Raw genomic sequence first — 22680 nt, 5'->3', positions numbered from 1 at the left:
GATTCTCATCAGTTCTAGGACTCATTCCCACTATGCTTTAAAGCGAATTGCCAATCGGTTTATATGATTGCCGCTCCCATTTGAAACCGGTTCTGATCCTACTGTGATCGGTTTCAATCGCAATGAAGCAAGGCAATTCAAAAAACCCGCTCCTTCCTTTGGTGGTTCTTTTGAAAAGAATTGATTCTGAAGCGTGTTCAACAAGTGGGACTCAGAAGCCTTCTGATTGCTGCTCTGAAATTTGCTGCTTCGCTTGCAGAGTCATGGAAGAGTTTTCCGGTGGCCCCTTGGGCTCAACGGAAGTGCTGGTGAGCCTGAAGAGGAGCCATGAGGGCCACAGGTTGCAAATGGAGAGCATCAATGGAGAGGTGAGCTGGACTATAGTTTTGCCTGTTTACCTACAACAGGCAAGGTACATTCCAGAATCCCTTATTGAGCGTGTGGGGACATCAAAAGAGAACAGGGGAAAGCAGATACGTGTGCCTGCCTCACCCACCATCCCTGGCTGTCTCTAGAAGTTTTTGTTAGAGAAAAAGATCTTGGGATGGGTGATGTCTCGTTCTGCCGGTGGTTCTGAACTGGTACCAACTGGAACAGATGCAGTCTTCTTAGCTACTCAGGAACAAAGTAACTTCAACACAGATTTTCACTCAAATGAGGGTTTATTGACTTTGTTGCTATTTACACTTTTACAGCAGGCTACTATACATCCATGCTCTTTCAGAGTCCATGCTAGAAGCTCGAATGTGACATCAGTCTTTGTTCTCTCAAAAGATCAACCTTCCCACCAAGTGGACACACCTCTTTCCCATGAAGTCACCATGTAACACAAGACCATAACAATAATACATTTTGTGTATATTATGTCTCAGGCAATGTCCTTGAAGACTTGCTCTTCCAGGCCTAGGCTTTCTGGCCTGCAACAGGAACCATTTTAAACCTTAGTTAACCATTGACACATCTGAACATTTTCAATATAATTTAGAAATATATTTTAACAGTTTTAAACACTTTTCTTTACCTATGCAAGCCTTATTTGATCATGTTATCGCATTGAATGTGTTCATGTTTCTTTTGAATAAAATATTTTCAGAAACACATTGAATTGCTTGGAACCTATCCATATTCTTTCCTTGTTATTTCTTCCTCTGATACCAAATTTTCAGTTAAAGAAGTCATATCCAGGAACAGTGACATCATAAGTGTGGGTGTGTACAGCACCGGGCAACACCCAGTCGATGATTGCCCTGTTTAAATATTTGAAGGGGTATCATATTGAAGATGGAGCAAGCTTTTTTTCTGCTTGCTCCATCAGAGAATATGACCCAGAACAATGGATGCAAGTTACAGGAAAAGAGATTCCATCTCAATATTAGGGAACCTTCTGACAGTAAGAGCTGTTCAACAGTGAAACACTGTCCCCCAGAGAGTGGTGGAATCTCCTTCTTTGGAGGTCTTTAAACACAGGCTGGATGGACATCTGTCGGGAGTGCTTGGATTCTGCATGGCACAATGAGGTTGCATTAGATGGCACTTGAGGTCTTTTCAAAATCTATGATTCTATGCTTCTTTTGCTTAAAAATTTTGCTGCAACATGTTGAACTGCTAGGAACCTATCCATATTCTTTCCGTGTTATTTTTCCTCTGATACCAAATTTTCTGTTAAAGAAGTCATATCCAAAAACAGTGGCATCACAAGGTGAGTGGTGGGAGGATGGACTGCACCAGGTGACACTGCAGAAGAGGAATGACACCCAGCTCAGTGCACCCCCTTCTGCCATGCATTGTTGTACTCATGAGAGGGAGAGTGCACGATGCACCCCTGCCGTGTGCCATTCTATTCATGAGTAGAGCGCCATGTAGCAGTGAGATGAGAGGGTATGCTCTTTTGGTCCTGTTCCACAGAAGCCCCATCCCCTGTGCTGGGTGATACTCAGTGACCCTACTGCCACTGCCCTGGACCACTTCAAACTTCACTTAATTGAACACTATGGATGCATTTGGGGGATTTCCCCTTGTGCATGAGAGAGAAAAAAATCACTATTTTTGCCCTGTTGCCTTCATGTTTTCCAGAACCATTTTTAAAATGCCTCAAAACATTCTGCAGTTCTGTCATGAACAACAATTCCAGTACCTAAAAATGACTGAGGGGAAATTTCTCTGTTCTTTTTCAGCTGGCGTACAAAATCTATGAGCGGAACATGCTCCTCAAAGCAAAAGATGCCACCTTGGAGGAGCAGCAGGACAGGTAAAGTTTCTCTGTGTGGTTAGTGTGACCTCACGACAGAGACGGAAAGAACATTTGCAATTATTTGTTTCTGCATTGAAAAACAGGTTTCCCAAGAATCCAGGAACCCTGTACAGAAGAATCATAGAGCTGTGAGGCTTTTTTCACAGCTTTCTTCCTGTATTCAAACACCTCGAAGTGTCGTGGAGGAATGATTGTGTGGAGCAAAAATGCCTGTGTAGAAAACATATTTTATGTACCTTGTTTTTTTAAGAGAATGCAATAGTATATTAAGTAAGCTGGTAAATACATATAACCAAAATATTCAAGATTATAAAACAAGATTATAAAATAAAACATGTTGTTGTTGTTTGCCTTCAAATCGTTTCCCACTTACAGAGACTCTCAGGCGACCCTATCACAAGGTTTTCTTGCCATGATTTGTTCAGAAGGGTTTGCTTTTGCATTCCTCTGAGGCTGAGAGAGTGCGACCCACCCAAGGTCACCCAGTGGGTTTCTGTGGCCAAGCAGAGATTTGAATTCTGGTCTCCAGAGTTTTACAACATGCTTGCAATATTTAACTGTAATTCCAAATGCTTTGGAAAGCAAGCAAGTTTTCAATCGAGATTTAGAAGCTATTAGGGACGAAGCAGTCTACAGAATGTTTAGAGGAATTTAACAACAACAACAAAAAACAAACCCAAATTCTCACACTCTGATATGAACACAAGATGAGCTTAAGGCAAAGCTTGGAAACATTACTTTTTGAGACAACATTTCCCAGACTCCCTCAGCCAGCATGGCCAGTGGGAACCAGACAGAACCAGACTGGGAAGGCTAAAACCCTTGGTTTGATCTGTTTCAGGTTGGCCTACTTGGAAGGAGAGCTCTGTGACCTGGAGGCCAAGCAGTATCATCTCCGGGGCCAAGTGGACGAACTGAACCGCAAGAACGCCACCCTGAAAGAGGAATACGACACGCTGCGCCAGCATTACGGGCACCAAGAGGGGGAATTTCGTCGGGCGGCCGAGAGAAGCGTAGAGCTACTCAGGTGCCTCATGCAGGTGAAGGCAGATGCTGCCCAACACGAAAACGAGAGGATTGAGAGGTAAGTGGTCTCTCCTGAGCACAAAAGGGAAAGGCAGAGACAATCTGCCTTGGTAGAAACAAGTTGAACATGAGTCAAAAGTGTGATGCAGCAGCTAAAAAAGCCAATATGCTCCTTGGCTGCATCAATAGAAGTACAGTTTTTTGATCAAGGGAAGTCACAGTCCCAGACTATTCAGCTTTGGTCAGGCCTCACCTAGAATAATCCTGTGTTCAGTTGTGAGTGCCACAATTCAAAAAGGATGTTGAGAAGCTGGAGTGTATCCAGAGGGTGACTAAAATGGTGAAGGGTCTGTAAACCATGAAGCCTTATGAAGAAAGACTTAGGGAGCTGGGGATGTTTAGCCTGGAGAAGAGAAGGTTAAGAGGTGATATGATAGCTCTGTTAAAGTATTTGAAGGGGCATTGTATTGAGGAGGGAGCATGCTTGTTTTCTGCTGCTCCAGAGACTAGAACAGAGAACAATGGATGCAAGCTACAGGAAAAGAGATTCCACCTCAACATTAGGAGGAATTTCCTGACAGTAAGGGCTGTTCGACAATGGAGGTTTTTTGGAGCTTCTTTGGAGGTTTTTTTTTACCAGATCCTGGATGGCCATCTGTCACAGGGAGTGTGTCTTCCTGCATGGCAGAATTGGCTTGGACTGGATGACTTTTGAGGTTTCTTCCAACTCCAAGATTCTATCATTCTATATAATCTCCAGATTGGAGGCTGTATATTTTTTTAATGAACTATTTTTATAGCTTTTGAAACAGTTTAATTGCCTTTCAAATGTCGTACGTTATAAGAGCACAATATACCGTAGGACCCTGCATTATGCTAGTTCATATTATTCATATAATGGTGAGCTGGAATCCTTAGTTGCGTTTGCACGGCGTCCCAGGCACTTTATGCCAGAAGTTGACCATAGAGTTGCACCGGAGAACCTAAGAAAAATGCCTGGGGAGAAAACTTCTCTAGGCATCTCTAGGTTCTCCAGCATGACTGTGGTCAATGTTCTGGCAGAAGCATACTATCAGAGAGCTTTGGGTGCCACAACAAACTACAGATCCCAGGAGTCAATAGGATGGAGCCATGGCTGTTAAAGCAGTGCCAAACTGCATTAATTCTGCATTGTGGCAGCAGCCTGGTTGTTTTGACAGGCTAGAGTGCCAGGGCTCAAAATGGAATTGCACATTAAGATTTTTGAATTGCAGTCTCTTGCACTATTGCATTTCAGCTTTTCTACACGCACCCAGGACAGGGTTGTAGGACATTCAAGAAAAAATGTAGGACCTCACTCACTAAGTAAAAGCTAAAAGCACTCATATACAGTAAATGTAAATGGATGCTTCTGAGTCAGGCTGAAAATGGAGGATGTTTTGAAAGTCCTCTTGGATAGAAGGTTGAAATGTAGGACGTGTCCTGGAAAAGGAGGGCATCTGGTCACCCTGGGAAGAATTCTGAAAACGGTTCAAGGGACCCCAAGGTTGCTTATTCTAAATCTCTGGGAAGTGGCCCTGAATTTCAGTGCCAAGCAAGTGGAGGAATGTAGAGCTTGAAAAAGTTACTTTTTTGGACCACAGCTGGGGGGGGGGGTTTCTGGGAGCTGTACTCCAAAAATGTAACTTTCCCAATACTCTAGAGCAGGATTTGAGTAAAAGTGAGCCTAAAATGGCTGAAGTCATTGGCTGCAGTGACCCCTGCTGGCTATTTGTGAGAACAGCCTGTCAGTATCAAAAGAGACTACACTTGTTCCTCCATATTCACTAGGATTAGGGGCACAAGACCCCTGTGAATCTGGAAAATCTGCAAATAAGAAAAATGTTTTTACCTGACAGGACACCTGTCTAGGAATCTCTAGGTCCTCCAGTGCAATTCTATGGTCAGTGTCCAACACACACTGACCATAGAACTACTCTGAAGGAGCTACAAATGCCTCTCTAGTATTCTCTCTAGTATTCTCTATAGGAATCTCTTAAGTCTTTCAGTGCAACTTTCAGTTAAAGTTGACCATAGAGTTGTACTGGGGGACCTAGATATTCCTAGAGAGAACATATTAATCAAATCCGTGAATAATCAAATCTGCAAATATCAGAGAATAGAGAATATGGAGGTACAAGGAGATGGGTCTTTCACATAGTCTGGACCCAAGCTGTGTCCTACCTTTTGCTGCTCTGGTAGACTATGAAGTTGATGATGACTATCACAATGAAGTTTCATTATTCTTTATCAATATTATTATTATTATTATTATTATTATTATTATTATTAAGCAATATGCACGGCTACAGTCATCCTGCAAAGGACCTGCATGAGCCGACCAAACAGAGGGTGGATGGAAGGCGAGTCTTTCCCACAATCTCACAATCCTCTTCCTCTTCTTGCAGAGCAAAGCACGCCAGGGTCTCCCAGGAGCTGAAGAAGGCAACCAAGACGAGGGTCAGCGTGAAGGTGTAAGTCCCACACTCAGGCCTGGGTGAACAGCAAAGGGCTGGTGTTTGGTTCTCCCCCGTCCTCCCCTTGTTCTTTGCTTCACTCTCCTACTCCCCTTTGAGCAAAGGGACAACTGTAGCCTATTAAGAACATGATCTCTTGCAAGTCTTTCTTTGATAGGGTCCCCATGAGTCAAGTTAATTCAACAGCACATGACAACAATGATAACAGCAACAACGAAGGGAAAACTGAAGCTAGGTTTTTTGGGGGCTTGGCCACAAAGATGTTTGTATGTGTAACCTGGAATATTGTACTCAGTTCTAGGCACCACGATTCAAGAAGTATGTTGAGAAGCTAGAGCTAGTCCAGAGGAGGATGACCAAAATGGTGAAGCGTCTGGAAAATATAAATCCCTCAGAGGAGTGACTTAAAGAGCTGAGTATGTTTAGTCTCTGGAGAAGCAGAAAATAAACTTGTTTCATCTTCTACTTGACCACACCTCAGATATTTAAAGAAGGCTATCATGTCACTTGTCTTCTTCTGTCCAGGCTAAGCATACCCAGCTCCCTAAGTCATTCCTCATAAGTCTTGGCTTCCGGACCTTTCACCATCTTAGTTGCTTTTTTATGGACACATTCTGGCTTTTAATATCCTCTTGACCTGTGGAGTTCAGAAGTGGACACAGGACTCCTGCCTGATCAAAGCACAAAGGAATGGCCCTACTGACTTAGGACAATCCTAAGGCAATGCTATCACAGGGGTTACTGGGCAGAATTTGTTCAGAGGAGGTTTGCCATGACCTTCCTCTGAGGTTGAGAAAGTTTGACCCAAGCTCACCCAAGCAGTTTCCATTGCCAAGTGGGGATTTGAACCCTGGTCTCCAGAGCTGTAGTCTAATGCTCAAACAAGTAGGTGGTTTCAGCATTGGACTACAGCTCTAGAGATTAGGGTTCAAATTCCCCCCTGCCCATGGAAATTGCTTGGGTGAGCTTGAGTCACACTTTCTCAGCCCCAGAGGAAGCCCCTCTGAAGAAATACTGTCTAGTAAACCCAGTGATAACTTTGCCTTAGGATTGTCGTAGGTGATACCTTTGCTTTAGGATCACACTATTCAATTGCTGTTTAACCAGTGGGAAAGTCATTGGGTGGGTAGATATTTATACAGTGCTCTGTTTCTGCACTTCCAAATCTACTTTGTGTTTTCTCCCTGGTAGATATCCAGAAGTTGTGAAGGCAGATAAGCAGAAGATGGAAACCACAGATGTTCCTGAAGAGCAGAATGGTGAAAGGTTAAGGAAAAGACCCTTTAGGTAAGATGCTAACCTAAGAGTGAGAAGAATATTTGTGGCTGTCCTAGATTGGAAAGTTGCCTTCAGAATTGATTGTTTTCTCTTCTTAATCTCATGGTTTTCTTCTTGTAGATTCTGAATTGCCCATCACTGGGAATCAGGGTCACATAATGATGAATGGTCAAATGGTACCTGTCCTCTCGTATGCATGATGAGGTTGTGGAATCAGAAGCAGCCACTGTGTATTTCCCATTACAAAATAGGACAAAAAGCAGATACGCAATTGGTTGCATAATGTTGCGGTTCAGCAGAGGATGGGGTGCATTGCAACCACTACATGACTACATAGACACAGATTTACACTACTCAAGCACAGTAAAGGATTTTGGCCAACATGTAAGTGGTTAGGAGGAGTTAGAGGAGAAAGAGGTGGACAATCTGTGGTTATTGGTCATGATGGTTTTATGGAACCTCCATATTCAGTGACATCTGTCTGCAAATGGCAGTGGCAAGGGAGCATCTGTGAATGCAGGTGACAAGGGAGGGAGATACTACATCTGTACCCAGCTGGTAGGCATCACAGATGCAAATGGTTGACCACACAGGGCAATAAGATAACTGGTCCAAATGGATTTTGGGTGTAATTGTCATCACTGTAAACCCTGCCTTTCTCCCACAAACTGAGACTCCAGCAATGTGCGTCTTAATTTTCAGCTTCAGTGCAGAGATAGAATGATTTGCTTTCTGGCCTGCAAAGTGGTTCGTCTAGACTCCATAATGTTCATAAGGGTCCATTATTTGTTCATGTTGAATCTCCCTTATCCCAAATTCTCAGGAACAAAAGCTTTGGGGATTTTTTCAGATTTTTTAATATTTGCATATACACAATGAAATTTCTTGGGGATGGGACCCAAGTGTAAACATGAAACTCATTTCCGTTTCAAATACACCTTGTACAAATAGCCTGAAGGTAATTTTATACACAATATTTTTAACGATTTTGTGCGTGAAACTAGGGACCTTACCACACTGGGGAAATCAGGCAAAATTAGGGGTTTGAGCAATGATTATCTCATGCAAAACACGATATGACAATGTGTTCCACAAGGCGTCGCTATTAAACAGGCAATAAACAGCAACAAATAATTCACGGGGAAATCCTGAAAATGATTTGTTGCTGTTTAATAGCAATGTGTGTGAAAATCTTAATTGCGATATCACATTTTGCACGGGATAATCGGTGTTTAAACCCTTAATTTCCCCCGTCTGATAAGATCCTATGTTTGTGCATGCTGAACCATCAGAAAGCGAAGGTGTCACTATTCAGATAAGGGAGGCTCAACCTGTACCTGTAGCAAAGCACTGATGGTCACCCTCCAGATCCGCTAACATACTGACTGTGCCCCTGTCCTCACCCTCCACCACAATTCCTCCACCTCCTCCCCATCCTTTCATTTTTCCATTCATGTTTTCACCGTCTTTTCCATTTGCCTTCTCATCTAGATCCGCATCCGCCACCTCCATGACCCTCACCAGATATGTGGATGTTTTCAAGGGTTTGTTTGAGTAAGTTGGTTGTTCAGCTTTGTGGTCAGTTAGTTGCCTCAGCATGGTTTGGATCTCTGTTTTTCTTTTGCTTGAAGTTTGCTGTGTGAGCTGGCTTTCCTCCCTTTTCAGGAATGTAATGAGGGAACAAAGGTCTCTAAGGTTGCTGCCATACTGCAGAATTAATGCTGTTTGACACCGCTTTAATTGTCATGGCTCCGTCCTATGGAATCCTGGGATTTGTAGTTTACTGTGGCCCCAGAGTTCTCCGACAGAGAAGGATAAATATCAGAGAGAACTACAAGTCCCAGAATTCCATAGCATTGTGCCATGACAGTCAAAGCACATCAAACTTCAAAAGTAAACCCAATGATCTTAAGGCATTCAAAGATCTTCAATTAATCAAGAACAAGATTAACGAAAACATGATACAAGAAGTCTCAGATATAATTACAAATACCAAGATATCACGACTTTGGAAACACGAATAAAGTAGGAAGATGGCTCACTCAGAAGAGAAAAAGAAAAAAAGATGATATTGAAATTAAAAGTCAATAACATAGAATTTACACAACAAGAAAGAATAAAACAGATTGTTACAGAATACTTTCAGAGATTATATACATTAGAAGAATCAACACAAGAGAAGAGAGTAAATATGAAGGAATATATAAAGAAGGAAGTGGGACTTCTAATTACAGAACAATAATTGAAGAACTTAAACTCTCCAGTAACATCGGAGGAACCAGATAGAACAATAAATAAGGTAAAGAACAACAAAGCGCCCGGACCTGATGGTTTAACGGCAAAAATCTAAAAGACATTTAAAGAAGAACTCTTTCCACCACTCTTAACAACAATACAAGCAATTGATTATGTTGGAACCACTCAACAACAACTCTAATCCCAAAAGAAAACAAAGATTTGGAACAAATAGGAATTTTACTGTCCAATTTCACTTCTAAATCTGGATGATAAGATTTACACTTCTATCCTAGCAGAACAACTAAAGAAAGTGCTTTCTATATTTCTGTATTGATTCAAGAGGACCAAGCTGGATTCCTTCCAGGGAGGCATCTAAAGGATAACATTAGGATGGTGTTAAATGTGATGGATGTTTTCAAAATTAATAAAGTAAGGAAGCTAGGGATGGTATCCTTGGACATTCGACAATGTAAATTGGGATTTTCTAGAGATATTGATAAAGGTGTGTGGAATCAGAGGAAGATTTGCAAATTGGATAAACAATATCCACAACAAACAATACACAGGAATAATTGTGAATGGGGAAAAACTAATCTAATTAAAATCAATAAAGGTACACATCAAGGTTGTCCTCTATCTCCTTTACTGTTTATATTGGTGATCGAAGTACTAAATAACCAAATAAGGAATGATTCTAAACTTCAAGGTTTAGAAATAGGTAAATTCAGCTACAAGATTTGGGCCTTTGCGGACGACCTGGTAGTCTTCCTGGAGAATCCAAAGAAAACTATACATAGATTAGAAGAAATGTTGGAGAAATTTGGGAGTTTAGCAGGATTTAGTGTCAACAAAAATAAGAATGGCATCCTAACTAAAAATCTTTCTAGGAGAGGGGAAGAAGAATTAGAAAATATAACAGATTTCCAATTGGTAGACAAAATTAAATACAGTGGTACCCCGGGATACGAAATACCCACGTTACGAAATTTCCGGGATACGAAAAAATCCCATAGGAAATAACTGTTCCGGGTTACAAAGGTTATTTCGGGTTACGAAGAAAATTTTGGTGCTTTTCGGCGCTATTTCACACGAAATCGCGGCTTTTCCCCATTAGCGCCTATGGGTTTTCGGCTTGCGAAGGCTTTTCGGGTTACGAAAGCGGCGGCGGAACGAATTAATTTCGTAACCCGAGGTACCCCTGTATCTAGGATTTGACAAAGAACAATGTGGATTTGTATAAGAATTACTATAGAGAAGTTTGGAAATCTATTAAGATCGACTTGGGAAGATGGAAGAAACAACAGTTAACATTACTAGGAAGAATTGCAACAAGAAAAATGAATGTGTTACCCCGGATGCTATTTCTTTTCCAAATACTTCCCATTATAACTAATAAACATCCATTCAGCTGCTGGAGAAAAGACATCTCTAATTTTGTTTGACAAGGGAAGAGACCCAGGATAAAATACAAAGCTATGCAGAAGTTTATGGCAAGAGGAGGCCTGGGATTGCCCAGTCTAGAAATATACCACAATGCTTCTGCAATGATCTGGATAAGAGACTGGATTAACCTAGACAATAAGAAGAATCTAGAAATGGAAAGTTGCAAGATGGAACTAGGCTGGCATGCCTATCTTTGTTATAAAACTAGCAAATACAATAAAGGCTTTAATCAGCACTTCATAAGAAGAGCACTCTTAATCATTTGGAACACATATAAGAAATATTTATACAGGAAAGTTCCAAGATGGGCTTTTCATAAAAAAGAAAAAGATACTACAGGAAAATGGCTAAGTTATGAAAAGATCCTAACAAGACCAGAAGGGATAGATAAACTTAAAGCAAGTAATGAAATCTTGAAAGAAGACCCAGGACTCGACTGGTTACAATATTGGCAAATAAAAGAGGATTGAAGAAAAATACATTAGAGATCAAGGTATAGAAAGTGAAAAGACCAAAGTATTTGTGGGTTTTTCGGGCTCTGTGGCCATGTTCCGGCAGAGTTTCCTTCTGACGTTTCGCCAGCATCTGTGGCAACTGGCATCCTCAAGACAAACGTCAGAAGGAAACTCTGCTGGAACATGGCCACAGAGCCCCAAAAACCCACAAAAACCATGGATGCCGGCCATGAAAGCCTTCGACTTTACATCAAAAAGACCAGATTTGACAAAATAACAACAGGGGATAGAAGAAGACTAATCAAGAAAATTTCATATGCTAGAATAGGAAGTACATGAAGAAACAGTTAAGACAAGCATCATTAAATGGGCACAAAATATAGGCAATGAAATACCCCTTTCCAGTTGGGAAAATGTTTGGAAGAGGAATCTACACTTTACAAACTTACTACAAATTTTTTTATAGATAGTACCTAACTCCAGTTAAGATGGCAAATATAGGTAAACATGCTAAAAAAATTGTTGGAAATGTAAACATTATATCATTTGTGGTGGCAGTGAGATCAAGCAAAAAAGAGTTTGGGAAGAAATTCATAAGAACATTATATTTACAGTGGACCCTTGTAATACGCTGGGGTTTGGTTCCAAGATCCCCCGTGTATAACAAAACCCGTGTATGCTCAAGTCCCATTAAATATAATGACGTAGCAAAATGGTGTCCCTTATAAAAAAAAAATGGAACATCAAGGTAAATTTATACTTTTTTGGAACATTTTCAAACCGTGTATGCTTGAATCTGTGTATAAAAAATCCGTGTATAAGAAGGGCTGACTGTACTTAAAAAAAATACCATTAAGACCCGAACTCTTCCTGTTAAATATAACAGACGTAATATCTGATAACTTGATACAGGACAAAATGAGTGTTTTGCTTTATATGATCACTGCCACCCATATGACCTATGCAAAATATTGGAAATTAAACGCAATACCAGCAGTAGATGAATGGATCTTAAAACTGAACGACTTAGGAATTCTAGATACTCTGTCAATGCATGTAAATAATAAAACAGTCCAACAATATGAAGGTAAAGGGAAGGAGGTTGCGAAATTGTGGGATAATAAGTAAAGACCACAAATAGGTGAAGCAGATCTTAAGTTAAAGTTGGAGACAATTTAAAAGCTCATAACGGTTACGTGAATGGAATGAAGCAAATTATATGTATAGTAAGGTGATTTGGAGCGAATGTAAATTATTTCATGAGGGGAAAAAATGCAGCATCAAACTACATTAATTCTGCAATGCAGACTGAGCCTAGAATGGCCAGAATGGCCCTTTCCTTGCTGTCCTTTTGTTGGCATTGCAAGCAAAGGCTTCTTTATTGTGAACGTTTTTAAAAACTAAAAGGTTTTTAAAGTAAGGGCTTGAAGAGGCTGCTGTGTGGCTTTAAACTGGACTGTTTTTCCACTGCTTTTTTAAAAAATTCTTTTAAACAAGTTCATGTTTTAAATACTTTTTAACATCCCCAACAGCTTGGTTCTGTTTTAATGTTGTGCCTTTGTATATTTTTAATTATATTGTAAGCATTTAATTTGGAAGAGGAGGATGGAGTCTTCTAAATAAAGCTGCTGCTAATACCGACAAGAGCAACAATATTATTAATAGCCATAAGGTTGCTTGATTCTGAAATCCCAGCAAAATACATACTTACTTACTTTACTTTATTAATATGCCACCGTTCTCCCAGAACGGGACCCAAGGCAGCAAACAATTGAAGACATATTGTAAAAACACCACATTTAAAACACCATAACACTGATTTGAAAACATACCAAAGTTAACAACAGAAAAAACATACATCTTCATTAAAAACCTTCCCTGTAATGAGTGTGATTGTATTTTTTTGGTCTAGATAAGGAAATGTATGAGCTATAATCAGACAGATGAAAAAGAAAAAAAATCTTTGGTTTTAGAAATTTGAAGTCATAAATGGAAACAATTAGAAATGTTTTATTTTGCACACTAGATTACAAAGGGAAGTGTAAAGGGAAGGAATAAAGGTAGTTAATAAGGGAAGATAAGGATGATGATACTTATACAAAAAGAATTTATTACATTATACTAAATAATATTGAACAAGAACGTTGGAAATTTACTATAAGTCGACCTCATGTACTGTATATGTCGAGGGCAGGTTTTGGGGGCAAAATTAGGGATTTTGATATGACCTGTGGGTAGGTCAAAGAGAAAACTTAGGGGCATGTAAAAAGAATTATGGGGCTCTCCAGACCGCCTCAAAAGGGTGGGCTGGAGGCACCCAGTTTTCCTGCAGAGGGACACCGCAGCACTCAAACTGCGCAGTGTCCCTCCAGACCCAAAAGGACCTGGAAAAACGGGTTCTTCTGGGAGCGCAGGAACACTGTCATCAGTGTGCTATTGGCGCACTGTGATGTGTCCAGGATGCAAATGCGGCGCCAAGAGGTGCGGATGCAGTGCCCGCTTGCGTCCTGCACGCAACCCCGTATGGACAGCGCTACGTAAAGATGGCACCATCCATACGTTCTGGAACCCTAGAATTGGCCCCAGGCTGCCGCAAACTGGCGGTCTGTACTGGGCCAAAAATAATGATTCCCAACCTTTGGTCTTCCAGATATTTTGGACTTCAGCTCCCAGAATTCCTGACTGTTGGCCAAGCTGGCTGAGGGTTTTGAGAGTCCAAAACACGCTGATCTAAAGGATGAAGCAAAGGAAAACAATGCTAAAGAAACTTACAAGATTCCAGCAGGCACAACTGTTTATGCTCATCCTAAAGGCTGGATGGGTGAGAGAATAGATGGGGCTTCCAATACAAATTACACTCTTGCTTTTCACCAGGGAATGGTTAAATACAGTACTTTGACCAGTAGATAATTTGACGCAGGGTTCTTGGGCCAATTTTTTTTGTCTAAAATGTTTAGACCTATACATGTTTGTGTAAATGTTTTATGTGATGGTTTTTGTATACTAAAATAAAGGTTAAAAAATAATAAAAACCTTAATTGCTCTTAAGCATAAGTATAATGGTGAGCCTCCTTGGGTTCCACTCTGGGAGAAAGGTGGCATATAAAAATAAATACTGTATATACTCATGTACAAGTCTAGAAATTTAGGTCAAAAATTTGACCAAAAATAACTTGAGTCGACTTATCCATCGTCAGTGTAAATATTGTATCTTAACTCTTATTTAAAAGACTGAACCATCTCCTGGTGAAAAGCAAGAGTATAATATGTGAAGCACCGACCCCCTCTACTCTCTCATCCATCCAGCCATAAGAATAAGCACAAAGAGTTATGTCTGCTGGAATTTTGTACGTTCTTTGACATTGTTTTGCTTTGCTTCATCCTTTAGATCCTTTGTTACATGCCCCTAAGTTTTACCCTTGACTTATCTAGGGGTCATAGCAGAATCCATAATTTTGGCCCCAAAATATGCCTTCGACTTATACATAAGGTCAACTTATTGTATATAAGTATATATGTATATACGGGTAAATAAATAAATAAATAAAATAATTCCATTGAATCAAGAAGCAATGGAAGGAACTGGGATAGAAAGGAGTGTGTGTGTGTTTGTGTGTGTGGTTATGAGCAAGCACCAAGGATCAAACCAAGAAGTCCAAAAGCAGACCAGTAATTATATTCCTGAGGCATGACTGTATTACCAAGCTTTTCCCTTGCTCTGGCTAGTTTCAGGCTGAAACGGGGGAACTCCATCAGCAGCGTGTCGGAGGACCGGTATTGCAGCCTTCCCTGTTGCATGGCGGCCTGCCTCCCTTCCGGAGTGAGTGACATACAGGTAAATCGGAGATTCCAGAACTACCGCCTCCACTGTTCACTCTTTGATGTCCTCCTTGTATTTCCTAAGATTCTAATGGTGGCTGTTATTTCCCAGAGCTTTCAAACTGGTACTTGAAATCAATCAATTGGAAGAGATGTGTTACTTTATTGCAGTCAACAGACCATTCCAACATGTTGAATGCATGTTAAAACTATGCCAATGGGCCACATAAATACTTAAATAAAAAAAATGTGGGTTTTTTGGGTTCTGTGGCCATGTTCTAGAAGAGTTTGTTCCTGATGTTTTGCCAGCATCTGTGGCTGGCATCTTCAGAGAAATTTGTGTGAAGATGCCAGCCAGAGATGCTGGCAAAATGTCAGGAACAAACTCTTATTGAACATGGCCACAGAACCCGAAAAACCCACAAAAATCTATGGATAGTGGCCATAAAAGCCTTTGACTTCACATTAAATCAAACTGTTAGTCATAAAATATCAATATAGTATGATGGAATAAATATATTAAAATTGCATCTATTAATACATAGTATATCTTTTAACACATGTTACCTGATCCGAGAGCTTTTAGGTCCCTTGTGGGAGAAAGGAAGCAGATAGATAGATAGATAGATAGATAGATAGATAGATAGATAGATAAATTCTATTAGGATGATTTTGTATTTTGGCACTTGTATACATACATATATTTGTGTTGCTTTCTTGTTACCTGTGTTCTATTTTAAATTTACTGCTGTTATTGTAGTTTGTTTGTATTTTACCTTAACTGTATTGAATTCTGATGGCTTCAAGCTTTTAGCAATAAAGAAACTTGTAAACTCGTAAACTTGAGAACTCATATTAAAACTGCATAGATGAGAAGTCTGGTTTAAAATTGCCAGGTTTTAAAATTTGCCACTTGCTGTGTGAGTGATCAGTTAACTAGGAAAAAGAGCCCACAAGGTTTGAGTGTAGGACAAGGAGTCTGGGAGAGCAGGGTTCGAATCCCCACTGAGCCATGGAAACCCAGGTCACACTCTTTCAGCCTTGTGGTGGGGATGGTTCACTGCCAACAAGTCAGAGTTGACTTCATGAGAGAGAACAACAGCTTCAAGAGCCAGCATGGCGTAATGGTTTGAATTTTCAACTCTAGAGAATAGGGTTCAAATCCCTTCTTGGCCTTGGAAGCCCAAGTCGTATTCTCTCAGCCTAAGAAGAAGGCAAAGGCAAACTGCTTTCTTAATAAATGTTGTCAAGAAAATCTCTTGATAGGTTCATCTTAGGTTTGCTATAAGTTGTAAACAAGAGAGCCAGTGTGGCATAGTGTTTTGAGCATTGGACTTCAGAGAGCAGGACTCGAATACCTGTTGAGCCATAGAAGCCCACTCGGTGTCCTTAGGCAAGAAACACTCTCTACCGCAGGCGAAGGTAATGGCAAACCCCCTCTGAATGAGTCTTGTCTAGTAAACCCTATGATTGGTTCACCTTAGAATCACAGAGTTGGAAGAGACCCCAAGGGCCACCCAGTCCAGCCCCATTCTGCCATGCAGGAACTCTCAATCAAAGCATCCCTGACAGACAGCCATCTAGCCTCTATTTAAAGACCGCCAAAGAAGGAGACTCCACCACTCTCCAAGGGAGCATTTTCTGCTGTCAAACTGCCCTTACTGTCTGGACCTTAGAGTTACTGTTAGTCAAAAATGTCTTGGAGGTACACAACAACAAACAACAGAAACCATTTGGGAATATCTCAGTCCTAATTGAATTATCTTTTCTGAATTTGGATGCCCAAATATATGTTCACCTGTCAATAAAGGACAATAACTTATGCATCTCACGAAGAGAACCCCAGTTCAGAAAAGGAGATGCCACTGTAAATCTGTTCAGCCTTAAGGTGACACAAGGCTTATTATTGTCTTTGCTGCAACAAACTAATGTGACTTACTCCCTTGGAAGTTATATCTTATTGTGGCTGAGAATATTACAGAGCCCAGCCCTAGCCCATAAAGCAGGGATGGGCCACATGTGGAGAGCCAGCATAGTGTAGTGGTTTGAGTGTTGGACTGGCTCTGGAGAGCAGGGTTCGAATCCCTGCTCGGCCATGGAAACTCAATGGGTGAACTGGAGTGAATCACGCACTCTCAGCCCCATGATAGGTTCACCTTAGGGTCATCATAAGTCAGAAACAACTTGAAGGCCCACAATAACTGCAACAACACAGGGCCCAATATGCATAAAAACAGATGCACTCCAAAATTTGTTCAAGTATATATGAAAAACCATCTTTTATTTTTTTAATGCCAAGCCCTCAATGGTTGCCCACTCCTGGAAAGGAATGCTAGGAATAGCAGTCCAACAACATCTGGAAGGTTACACAATTCCCGCCAGTGTGTTATATAGTCACAGAGTAAGAAGTGGGGCATCTTATTGGCTGCCTAGTCCAGTCAAGAACTTGGAGAAGTTATTATTTAGACTACAATTCCCTGAGTCCTTCAGCCAAGATGGTCTCATTGCCTAGGAATTTATGGGGGAATGAGTACCTCAAAATTAAAGCTTCCAAGATGTGTGTTTTGGGGGTTTGAATGGATAGATACCATTTATTGCTGTGAAGCTATGTACAAAGTGACTTTGCTGAATTCAAAAGCTTCTTCCACTGAAGAAGACGTCGGTTGAAACGCCTCTGGCCTTTTGGTTTTTATTATTAGTATTGTTTATAGTTGCCAAAAGAAAAAAAAAACAGAGGGGGCTTTTCTTCACCCTTTCGGTGGTTTTATTGGCTTTTCACCAGGGTTTACTTTCTCTGGTTTTGTATTTTTAATATTCTATTCACCCTTAGCATTTTTAGATCTTTCAGTGGGGTAATTTTACCCTTTTAGACATTACATTGTTTTTTTTTTGCTCCAGGGTGCTGTTGTTCCCTTATAGTTTTTGCCAGAACTCTTTTGTTGTTTTGTTTATCCAATTCATAGACCTCAGCCTTCAAGTCCAGACTCACTCAGGTTTGATCTGAATAGAGCAAGGGAGAAGCCTTGTTGGCAGATTCAGCCGTACTTTGAGAGTTCCTCCCCTTGGGAGATCTAGCATCCCTCTCCATCTTCGCCTTCCGCCATAATCTGAAAACCTTCTGTTGAGAAAGGCTTTAAAAGGCCTGTTTGTCACCCTTTGTCCAGTGTTATTCCTTTGGGTGGTTTATTTATAAGTTCTTTTATGATATGTTTGTGCTCATTTCAGTATGTTTATTTCTCTGCCTGCTGCTCTGCTTGGTTACTGTGGATATGTATTTTTTAATCATCTGTTGTGTTTCTTGTTCACCAGCTGTTTTATACCATTACGGGGAAAGGCATGGTATAAATATCTTACATAAATTACTGTGCATCTAAGTGCACATTGCTTCCGTTAGTCTGAACCCAATCTCATTTTCAGCGGTTGCACAATTCTGGCACAGTTTGAGATCCTCCATCTCTTCAGTGTAGCATAAATATCCACCGGCAGAGTTACGTTGCGCTTGGATAACACAACACTTTTACTAAATAGCAACAATATGCAACATAAGTGGATGAATGGTCAGTGCACATGGCTGAGATCCCATTGCACAATTGCAATGTGTACTGTGCCTTCACGGTGCAAGCTGCTTTTTGTATTTTATTGTACTACAGGTTGAGTCTCCCTTATTTGAAATGCTTAGGACCAGATATGTTTTAGATTTTGGAATATTGGCATATACATAATGAGATTCCTTGGAGATGGGACCCAAGTCTAAACATGAAACTCATTTATGTTTCCTATACACCTTATGCACATAGCCTAAAGGTAATTTTACACAATATTTTATAACAGTTTTGTGCATGAAACAAAGTTTGTGTACACTGAACTGACAGAAAGCAAAGGTTTCACTCTCTCAGCCACCCATGAAAAAAGTTTGGATTTTAGGATTATTTCACCTTTCAGAATTTTAATTAAGAGAGACTCAACCTGTACCCCATGTATGATAAATCCATATGTTTGTGTTGCTGGCAGGTGGTTATGACTGTTGTATCATTGTGTACAAAATCTCCTTGCATAGTGCAACCATATATGTCACTAACAGGATGCTGGTTGTAGATCTTCATTCTACACCTATTAGCCATCTTGCACAAGAATTTGAACATCTAGTCCTTTCCTGGTTGTTTTCTCCAAACGTTCTGGGAACAGAATAGGAATAAAAAGTATATATATAAAAATAACCAAAAATCATGTTTATCAAATGTTGGAAAACCCTGAAGAGAGAGAACATTGACTGTCAAGAATCTTTGCTGTGTAAGAATTATTTCTGTGCTAAATTTCTACATGGTTTTACTGATCAACAGCAATTTCTGAACAAGAAACAGTTGATTCTGTGCAGTAAATATTGTTTTCTGTGCAAAAACAAAAAAAACATTTTTGCACAGAATAAATCATTAACTGCAAATAGTCCTCAAAAACTGCAGTTTTCAAAGACTTTCTCACACCAGAAAGAAAATTGCTGTGACTTTACTTGGTGCTTCCTTCAAGAATAAAATTAATGAAGAATTGCATCTCTAAAGAAAGAAAGAAAGAAAGAAAGAAAGAAAGAAAGGAAAGAATAGTTGGGAAGATGCGGTTTGGGATAATGGTTCACACTAGCAGAACTACAGTACATGTGAAAGGGATTCTAGGAGTCTTAAGAGACCTTAAGCTGAACATGAGTCATCAGTGTGATGTGACAGCTAAAAAAGCCAATGTAATTCAAAACTTCATAGGAATATCATGTCTAGATTGAGGGAAGCGATACTACCTCTATTCTGCTTTGTCAGACCTCACCAGGAATACTGTGTCTAATTCTGGACACTACAATTCAAGAAGGATGTTTTGAAGCTGGAACATGTCCAGAGGAGGGCAACCAAATGGCAAAAGGTCTGGAAACCCCCAAGCCCTCTGAGGAGCAGTTTAGGGAGCTGGATATGTTTTGCCTGGTAAAGAGGAAGTTAAGAGGAGACATGATGACCATGTTTAAATATTTGAAGGGATGTCATATTGAGGATGGGGCAAGCTTGTTTTCTGCTGCCCAGAGACTAGGACATAGAGCAATGGATGTAAGCTACAGGAAAAGAGATTCCACCCAAACCGTAGGAAGAACCTCCTGAGAGGAAGAGCTGTCCAACAGTGGAAGATGCTTCCTTCGTGGTGGAATCTTCTTTAGAGGATGGCCATTTGTCCAGGGTGCTTTGGTTTTGTCTTCCTGCATGGCAGGGGTTGTACTGGATAGCCCTTTGGGATGTCTTCCAACTGTATGAGTCTTCAGGAGCTGAAACTCCTGGACTGACCATAGCATCTCTTCCTCCTTCTTCTCTTCCCTCTCCAGGAAGCTCATGCATCTGAGATCAATGCCATCAAGTTCAGTCCCAATTCAGGCATGCTGGCGACTGGTGGGACGGACAGACGCATCAGACTCTGGAATGTGGTTGCAGGTAAGGTCATGCCCAAAGATACGACCTGCTCTTTGCCTTAACTCACAACAGCAGAAGGAAGCTTTGAATGTCTAAAAGCATTGAGAGTTTTCCCCAGCTATCTTCCACCTATGTTCTTGTTATGAACTTTCAGATTTCTTCTGAACTATGGCAAACTCTATCAGAGGACTTTCTTAGTCTCTTGAAGTCCCAATGTATACTCAAACCAGTACACTATGCTGGTTATAAAAAATAGTTTTCACTTGGCAAAATTCATTCAGATGAAGTTTGCCATTACCTTCCTCATGTCATGACTCAGTAGAAAAAGCAATGATGCTTAGAAAGTTAGAAGGGAGGAGGAAAAAAGGCAAGGCTACATTACAGGTGTATAGACTCAACCAAGGAAGCCACAACCCTGGGTTTGCAAATTGGCTGTTGGTAACCAGGTCTCTTAGAGGCCTCTCGTTCATAGAGGCACCACCACACTCCGATCATAATTGTAAACATAATTGTAAACGATAACAATAAAACAATACCAATCTTGGCTGACATTTAAGGATTGGGTGGTACTCATTGCCCTTCAAGGACTCATTTATAACTTCTGCTGCTTTTATTGGGGTTGGAAAAGGCAGTTGGTGAGCTCACCCTGGGTTTTCTGTTTGATGTCCTCCTTCAGGTCACCTGGAAAACATGCAGAGCTTGGAAGGGGCCAATGGAAGCATCACCAGTGTGGAGTTTGACCCATCGGTGAGTGTGAGAGGAGGGTCAGTGCTGTTTGTGAACACTGCTTAGGCCAACTAGGAGGAGATGCACACTCTGCTCACGGTGGGAGGTGTGGAAAGGATTTCCTTGGCAGAGGGAGGAAACCACCGTTCATATGAATACCAGATGCTGCCTATTCCATTATATCTTTGTTTATACCAGGAATGCACAACTATGGGATGCTAGAAGGAGACTTGGGAGGTCTGGTCCTACCACCACATGTTGTTGTGTGTCTTTGAGTCGTTTTCCACATACAGAAACCTTAAGATGAATCTAGAAATGGGTTTTCTTGGGTAGATTTGTTTAGAAAAGGTCTGCCATGGCCTTTCTCTGAAGCTAAGAGAGTGTGGCCTGCTATTCCCCTGGAGCTAAAATCGTAACAAGTGCTATACATGTCTGATATGTACATGACCTCAGAGAGCAAGTTTGGAAGCGACGTTTCCTCTATGTGGGCACCAGAGGTCAGTGCAGAGCTGTACCCAAAAGCCATTGCCAGATCAACACAACACTGGCTCTTTGCAGTAAACATCACACAACACACACACCCTGTTTCTCCTTCCACAGTGAGGCTGGAAGAAGAGGAACCAGTGTGGTGATGGTTTGCTAAGCAGCTGCAGCCACCTGGTAGGAGAAAGGCTGGAGGCTAAACTTGTGAACATCCGGAGCTCATTAGCAGGATGATCCGAGGTCTTGAAAAGTTAAACAAAATAGTGGAGGCAATTGGAGGAAAGGCAGAAAGGAAACTTTCCATCACCCATCCATCCCTAAGTGGAGGGCGTCCATACATGATATGTTTTGATAACTTGATTGAGAGGGTCAGTTCCTGATTTGGAAACCTGTCTATTGTTTATGTCAGCTCAATGTGATGTTCTTTTGGACTGCACCTCCCAGAATCTTTTGGCTGGGGAATAGTCCAAAAAGGTAATTTTCCTCACAAGCAGAATTTAGGAACAGCCTAGTTGCTCCCCACCTCTGGTCCTGTTGCAAGGATTTATTGCTGGTCAAGTTTCCAGATGTCAGGGACTGGCCTTGATTTTTTCTCTGCTCCTCAGAGACGGAGGAAGAATCTCAGGAAGAGAGCACTGCCTTGAAAATTGTGTGTGTGTGTGTGTACACATGTTCCTTCTTTCCCCCTTCCTATATCTGGCTTTTTTTTTAACTCAGAAAAGGTGTGGCTTCCGGAAGTGTTGAAAGCCACAAAAAATACGCAGGGTCTGCACTTTGCTGCACAATACTGTGTTACACAATACACTTGTTTACAGCCTTGAGAACCTAAGGTGACCAAACAGTGAACTGGAAGGAACTCTAGCTAAACACAGATTAACAAGCCTAAGTAGCCACTGAACTTTCAGACCCTTAGTCCCACACACATGATAACAGTCTGGCTGCTGCATTATCTCGGTAGCTTCCAAGCAGTCGTCAAGGGAAGCAACACACAGAGTTGTAATCCACCTTGATTCCCTTGGGAAAAGGCA

At 40.9% G+C, this 22680-nt stretch overlaps 1 protein-coding gene across 4 annotated transcripts in view; it reads left to right on the top strand.

Annotated features, from left to right (window-relative positions):
- The first annotated feature begins 237 nt into the window (after nucleotides 1-237).
- Nucleotides 238-22680, top strand: part of ATG16L2 (autophagy related 16 like 2) — a 38831-nt gene continuing 16388 nt past the window's right edge. For 3 of the 4 annotated variants that reach the window (XR_006103083.1, XM_042460024.1, XM_042460023.1), the window contains exons 1-9: nucleotides 238-368; nucleotides 2175-2248; nucleotides 3093-3335; nucleotides 5704-5769; nucleotides 6964-7059; nucleotides 8542-8604; nucleotides 14913-15021; nucleotides 20359-20464; nucleotides 21120-21190. Coding sequence is in view for 3 of the 4 variants with exons in the window: in XM_042460024.1 (XP_042315958.1) it covers nucleotides 264-368; nucleotides 2175-2248; nucleotides 3093-3335; nucleotides 5704-5769; nucleotides 6964-7059; nucleotides 8542-8604; nucleotides 14913-15021; nucleotides 20359-20464; nucleotides 21120-21190 (933 nt within the window). In the remaining variant the exon portion in view is untranslated. The remainder of the gene's footprint in view (nucleotides 369-2174; nucleotides 2249-3092; nucleotides 3336-5703; nucleotides 5770-6963; nucleotides 7060-8541; nucleotides 8605-14912; nucleotides 15022-20358; nucleotides 20465-21119; nucleotides 21191-22680) is intronic. The other variant, XM_042460025.1, reaches the window with a different exon arrangement.

The sequence above is a fragment of the Sceloporus undulatus genome, chromosome 3 (assembly GCF_019175285.1).
Source record: "Sceloporus undulatus isolate JIND9_A2432 ecotype Alabama chromosome 3, SceUnd_v1.1, whole genome shotgun sequence".
NCBI classification, from domain to species: domain Eukaryota; kingdom Metazoa; phylum Chordata; class Lepidosauria; order Squamata; family Phrynosomatidae; genus Sceloporus; species Sceloporus undulatus.
Note: the sequence above shows the minus strand (reverse complement) of the source record. Positions and strands in the feature narration are given on the sequence as shown.